This window comes from Protopterus annectens, chromosome 6.part1 (genome assembly GCF_019279795.1).
Source record: "Protopterus annectens isolate FY-2018-M chromosome 6.part1, PAN1.0, whole genome shotgun sequence".
Lineage (NCBI taxonomy): Eukaryota > Metazoa > Chordata > Ceratodontiformes > Protopteridae > Protopterus > Protopterus annectens.
In genome coordinates, this window is record NC_056738.1 from 102,655,548 (window position 1) to 102,662,647 (window position 7,100).

The window sequence follows — 7,100 nt, forward strand, 5'->3', positions numbered from 1 at the left end:
ATATTCACAAGTAACTTCCGTTAAGATTGTATTTGCTTTGTCTATACGATAAACCAGTACTCTGGAGAAACAAACCTTATCATACTTTGTTATGCAGAAGCCAGAAAGAATTAACGTGAAATTGTGTATTTTGTTTCATGGGCATGAGTAAGCACGTTTTGCACTGACTTGAATACCTAAATTAATAGTGAAATATAAAATCCACACATACATGTGACAAACTGGGACTTATTCTTCTATTCTGTTGGGTCAGTAATCGGTAATGATCCTTGTGATTTACTTGGACATTATTTTGTTTGTGTGGAGTTAAGTACGAGTTTTATTTTAATTAACACAGGTGTTACGAAAATTGTGCTTTTTTAAAACAATGTTATTGCCTTTCTTATGACTGTTGGGTGAAAGAAAGAAAAAGAAAGGAAGGAAGGAAAAGAGTGAAATCTTTGAAAATCGTTGTTTATTTTTGTATAAATCATTAAAGAGAGCTAAATATTTAGATGCACCTTACTTTGCTGTCTTTGGCTGGTGTTACTTGCACCTTTGTCGTACCGGAACACCGTTGTAAATAATATAAGTTCATCTTGGGCCAGATCTAATCCCAAGCTGTTTAATGCGGAAAGGCTGCATGTTGCTATTAGTGTTAAATATATGGCTAATTATGCGTATGAAAATTAAACATCAGTGTTATGCTAATAGGGCCGCCTTCAGCTGCGGATCAGAGCACTTGAGACTAGCATTTAATCAAATGAATCGGTAACTAATACAGCTGCACGTGTGAACTTTCACAAGAGCTGGGGTTCCCTACTATGGTCACATGATGACGTTTGTGAAAGCCTTTAAATGTTGTAAATAAACGTGAAAGACTTTAAATAGTGAAAATAAATAGCATGCTACATTTAATGATTGTCTGTTTGTTTAATTATCGGGGCTTAGTACATATGACCTGTTGTAAGGTTCGAGTCCTCAGAATATAAGGAAAATAATAATATATAGTTTCACAACCATTTAAACCAGTATTAGTGCGTTCAAAACTGTTTGTAACCGTCTATGTTTACAAAATATGATCCAGCTGTTACTTTAGTAAAATAAAAGGGTAGACTATGTTTAAATATTCAGGCCAATTATAGAGACCATAAAGCAGTTAGTGGCTTTTATTGTTGTGACTGGAGTAGTTACGACAAATATTGCCGCCTGCTTCTTAATATGGGGAGAAAAGTTATGAACAATAATAAAATATAAAAACTTAAATAAGTATTTCAACGTTCAGTACTGTAAAATAGCCAATAAAATGAACGAGGTATCACTTAGTTCCACTATTGAATAATACACATAGTAATCATAACGATAAATAATAAAAGGCATTATTATGAATATCCATCCTTGTCTTAAATACTGCAATAGGGTTTAGTTGTTAAGGTAGGTTGTAGCATAAAAAAGTTCAAACTCAAAAGTGTGATGTTTGGCTAGTTATGAAATGTAGGTTATGAAATACTACACCAAAGCGAAAGCAATATTAAATAGAATCACGTTCCCGGTAGTCATTTACGTTTTACTCCAGTATGGCACTATATGTGCGTTTCATGTATTTTATCTGCTATGCTGTTTTATTCCAGATTCAAAAGACTGCTCAGATAAGCTCTTTTGACTCTCTCAAGTCCAGCTGAGCCAAGCTGCCGCGGCCAATCAGATACGCTGGTGGAGAGAACCGACCAATGAACTCTACGATCTCATGAATATTCATGCATGGCTGAGTCAAACCTTTGAGGCGAGTTTGTGTGGATCCACAGCATCATGCTTAGACTTTTCAAAGAGACAAACTCCATTTTCTTATGAATGGAAAGTGAAAAAATCTGATCCGCTTAAATTGGGTCCCTTCCTGCCGTGAGATCATAGAATACAACAAAAAACGCGAAGAGAAGAGAAGACACAAGCAAGGAGAGATGACCATGACTACAATTCCAGAGAATCTCAATAGCCCTGTATCGGGGAAGACAGTCTTTATGGAGTTTGGGCCACCAAGCCAACAAATGTCGCCGTCCCCCATGCCTCACGGACACTATTCCATGCACTGTTTACATTCGGCTGCGGGCCACTCGCAGCACGACAGCGGTTCGTACACCAGCGCGGCCGCCTCCTTTTCCAGACCGTTGGGCTATCCTTACGTCAATTCGGTCAACAGCCACACGTCCAACCCCTACAGCCTCAGCTCCGTGCAGTCGTACTCCAGCAGCTCGACGCTGAGCCAAACCAGGCTCGAGGTAGAGCCCGGTGAGTAGTGGCAGTGGTCCTTGGTGTGTGTCAGGGAAGGGAGGAGGGAAGATGGTTTGTGGCTTTCCAGCCGTTTCTGAGTCTGCTGCTGGCCCTCAGCTGCTGATTCAGAGGCCGGCCAGTCAGTTCCATAGCAACTAGTGTAATAAGCAGCAGTGTTGCACCGAACAAACGTCGACTCTCCCGAGCAGCCCTGCAGATGTGGCACACGTATTAGTCTTGGTAATTATTTATTGCGTCGCGCTATAAACAATGTATGCAATTAAGGGTAATTATACCTAAACTGCAGCTTGTAAAAATAGCAAACTTTAACTGCTCACTTCTGGGGTACTATTAGAAAAAGCCTTTTAAGGATTTCGTTGTGATTTATGTCTTTTTGACACAGATTTTTGTTTGTTTTTGTTATTTTTATTTTAGGAGCAGAGTCCGAAAAAAGCACCGTGGTAGAAGGCGGAGAAGTTCGTTTTAATGGAAAAGGGAAAAAGATTCGTAAGCCCCGGACTATTTACTCGAGTTTGCAGTTGCAGGCTTTGAACCGAAGATTCCAGCAGACACAGTATTTGGCTCTGCCTGAACGAGCTGAACTGGCAGCGTCTTTGGGACTCACTCAGACTCAGGTACATAGAGCAAGAGGACATGACCCAGCAGTCTGTTAAAACCAGTCTCCCTCACCTGGGATTAACGATCAAATGTGTAATTTGTTGATTTCCTTGTAGCAGACCTAAAAGGAATTTGTTAAAAGCGCAAAACACCGTTGTGTACCTATTGTGTCCTAGTGTGGTGTGTGTGAATATTCTGAATATTATACGCATCTAACCTAAGGACAGAAATTTGTATGACAAACCAATATCTAGGCAAACGTTTGTTGTGCCCGTGTCTAAACTTCAGGTATTTCAGATAATGCATGAATATATAGAAGTGGTAAAATTTAACTGGGGAGTTCTGTGCCATCCAGAATTCTAAAAATACGTGTATGTTATGTGTGCATACTGTTTGTGTACACGTACTGGGTATAGATAATCAGATAAATATATAGAGACATGTAGATAGATTGACAGACAGGGAGAAATGACAGATAAAATAAATAATAGTGTGTGCGTGTGTAAGTGTAGCGACAGAGATTTGTTTTCTGCATGGAATGCTAGGCCAGGTGCAGCTTCGGTATTTCCTTACAAATAGAAGCTGTTTGATTTTTATCAGATGCTAATGGTGTGTGGCTGGCTTTCGAGGAACAAGTGGAATGTACTTAGAACCAATGGTGTAAATGTCCCTGCCAAATAAATGGGAGACGGCACCATTGTCTAGCCAGTATGCTTGAGAACCTCTTGTGTACACAAAGCAGCCCGAAGGCTGTATCTATCTTCTTTTAAGACGAGGCCAAGTGTGTACTTGTTTATAATGCGACGCTTTGTTTTAAAACCTTCCAAGAACACAAAGCTATACTTGGGGGTTTCATATGCAGTATTCAGCTGTAACTGACAGGGTGATTTACCTTCAGCCATGCTGGGTTAACAAAGCCTAATACAAATAGCATCATTGTTGCTCTTGAGTTAAACGCTTTGAATATATAATCTTCTTGCTCACCTTTGCAGAGCGGTTGGAAAGAGTGTGAAATGTCGCTATTTTTTAATAATCTCAGAATTTCTTTAAAGTCATTGTTTACCGTATAAAGATATTGCATAAAATCAGTTATGTCTGTAAGCGAGAACTTTTATAGATGTGCATCTACTGCTTTGTTTGAAAAGCTAGTATTTTGGGCAGCTGTTATGCATTTGCATGGCTATTGTGCATTTGCATTTAAATGCAGATTATATTTCAATAGATGTTATCCAGGAAGCTCAGAAGTTCAAATCAGTTTTATATGTTGTGGTTTAAATCCCAGACTGACATTGCAAATAAAGCTTGGTATCTTTTCTTTTCTTCCAGGTGAAAATCTGGTTTCAAAATAAGCGCTCCAAATTCAAGAAACTGATGAAACAAGGTGGAGGTGCCTTGGAGAGTAATGCGCTGAGTAATGGCAGGGGGCTTTCGGGAAGCTCTCCACCGGTGCCCACCGTATGGAACACATCTTCCTCTGGCAAGACTTCTACAGGGACTCCTGGTACCTACATCCCTAGCTACACCTCATGGTACCCCTCAGCTCACCAAGAAGCTATACAGCAACCTCAGCTCATGTGAACCCCCAGGCAGTCCCCCACCCCTCAAGGGCACTAGTGGTCTCTCCAAAGCGCCAAGAGTTCGCTGCAGGGCCACATACTAGCCATCTCTCGAGATCCTGTACCAGCACAGATGCGATGCGGGGCCGGTTCCCAACTGCTGACAGCTGACAGAGCAGCCTCTAACCTCCATCCGACCACGTAGAGAACAGCCTGCGAGCAGGCCACTCTGCCAGACTCCTCCTGTGTGTGGGACAATCGGAATGTCTGTTTGTAGCACATTTAATTTTCTGACTATTATATGAGGCAGGGCTGACTGGATATGGAATGCAGGTCACCTGTGACTGTACTACCCAGTTACGGCCTTCGCCTCACCCTTAGGAAACCACATATTGTTAAATTGCTGGATATAATTGACAGTAGTGTGAATTGTAGTATTTATATGTTTTAGGTAATTTATTTATTAAGCCATTAAAACCGCTATTATCAGTAAAAGCGTCGGGCTTTTGAATGTATACTGTCTATACAGCCCGGTTTTAAGAATACTGTGTAAGGATGTTTTTGCAGTCACGATTTGCATTTTACAAGGATCCTGGTGTTTAAATTGAAGGTGTTTTTTTTACATTTTACATTTACAGGGTTGTAAAAGATTGAAAAAACCTGGTCTCATAATTCTTATGAAGTGCATTAGATGTAGATCTCCCCTGCAGATTCGCACTCAGATGAACGGTTTACATTTCAAGTGAATAATTCAAATATCAGTAAAAAGGCTGGGCTCGAAGTTGGAGAGGACACTTTTTAACAAACCCAGGAGGCTTCCCATAAATATACAGAATTTGATCCTATGCCAATGAAAGAAGCCTACACGCACAGGCTACAGTGCGAATAGAGGACCTCTGTACATACTGTTCTTTAATATGTTGCACAAATTTAGCCCGTTCTGTTTTGTTTTCTGTGGCTGTGTATGATGCGCTGTGAAACAAGATTATGGCATTTACCTGTGAACGTTGAAAATTTTGTGATGCTGAAAAACACTGTGTTTAGCGTTCTACCTGTCAAAGTTTAGTTTTATATTGAGAATGTTAACTTATTTCTTTGTATCTTAAATCGTTGTAAATACGTTATAAAGTTTCTTTAAAACAGTAAAATTATGGTTTGAAAGTACATTTTGCATTTAATGACGTTTATTACTTTTTATGAACTGGCAATGAGAACCCGTTTGAACATTTATTTGCACAGGAAGTACATTAAAATGAAGAAAACAATAAACACACAAGTAAATAAAAATAATTAAATAAAAAACAAGAAAAGCGATGAAAACAGTCTATGCTGTTGAAATTCAGTAAACAGTAACAAAACACATACCTGCTACATGGTGCCCAACATGTTACACAAACAAACACCTGCAGGCAATACTGAAATACTGGGCACGCTTCCTTGAAGCAGTTTGGCTTCTAGTCGTAGTGAGAGTTTCACAGAATATTATGCCAGTAGTCTTACGTTCACCGAAGGCTGTAACTTCTTCCCAGTAGTTATGGTGCAGTTACCCTTTAACTAACATTTCACCCACCTGGGTATAGAATGGCATCTTCATAAAAATAATATAAACTATATTAACAGTTTAAGATGTTAGGTATAACAGTATTCCTAGGGGTTATTTATTAGCAGCAGGTATTTAACTTTAGTAACACAACGTTAACTTTTCTCTCCGTATCTGCGTGGGTTTTTGCGGATATTGTGGCCATACCTCTCCATATCTTAGCACAAGAAATCTATAAAAAAAGCTTAAAATAATTGGGCGACAAATGCCCAAAAATAAAGATAGATTTTAAATATTGCTCTTATAAATTTAGAAAGTTGCTAGAATAACACAGTTTGTGTTAGCGTGGGTTTTCTTTATGAAGTCTGAAACTCAAATGTATATATCATTGTTGAATCACTTCAGTTCTCAGTGATTTGCCAGAAAACTACACATTGTATTTGGAAAACACCGAAAAATATGAGGCAAAAATCTGGACAGTTGAGGGGTTCTACTTACCTTTCAGAACATAATTGTTCACACTCGCATTTGTGTGTGTGTGTGTGTTTGTGTGTGCGTGTATCCTTATGGCCATGACCGGTCTTAAGGAATTCTCATTTTTTTACTGTCCTTTAATTAAAAATACAGAAAAAATGTAAACTGCAGCAATACACTTTTTGTTTTAATCACTAGGGACATCGTTTAAAGTAAGTCTGAGCATCTATAATTAACGGACGAACAAAAGTGCTGATCTAATCAGCGGCAAATCAGCTGAAAAGTTTGAGTTTCTTGTAGACATATTCTATCACATATTGCAAATGGACTTAAGAACTACTGTCCTACCTTTCTTTCCGCTGCTCCCCCTTCTGCTTGAGTCGCATGGGTATAATTAGACATTTATATTTTGTACTCAAACCTCGTGCTGTTGCCCCCACCATCCTAATGCCATTTAAAATTGATTCTGTTTTACCCCAATGCACTTCGAAAATAGACGCATTATTGTTAAATGATGACACTTTTAATCCTAAAAGACTGTTTTATAGATTCGTTACTATCAGGTAAACATGTTTTATATAGCTATCTATATAGCAAACGCTAGTTTAGACAATTCTAAACATTATGTGCTCTTTCAGCCTTAAAGTCTCTTGAGAGATGCTCTT

General features: G+C 38.9%; 1 protein-coding gene across 1 annotated transcript; it reads left to right on the top strand.

Moving 5' to 3' along the window:
- DLX1 (distal-less homeobox 1) lies at positions 1 to 5,585 on the top strand. Its single transcript, XM_044075538.1, has 3 exons — positions 1 to 2,265; positions 2,683 to 2,882; positions 4,192 to 5,585. Exons 1-3 carry the CDS (start codon positions 1,938 to 1,940, stop codon positions 4,441 to 4,443), a joined length of 780 nt encoding a protein of 259 aa, XP_043931473.1. The 5' UTR covers positions 1 to 1,937; the 3' UTR covers positions 4,444 to 5,585.
- Positions 5,586 to 7,100: the final 1,515 nt, after the last annotated feature.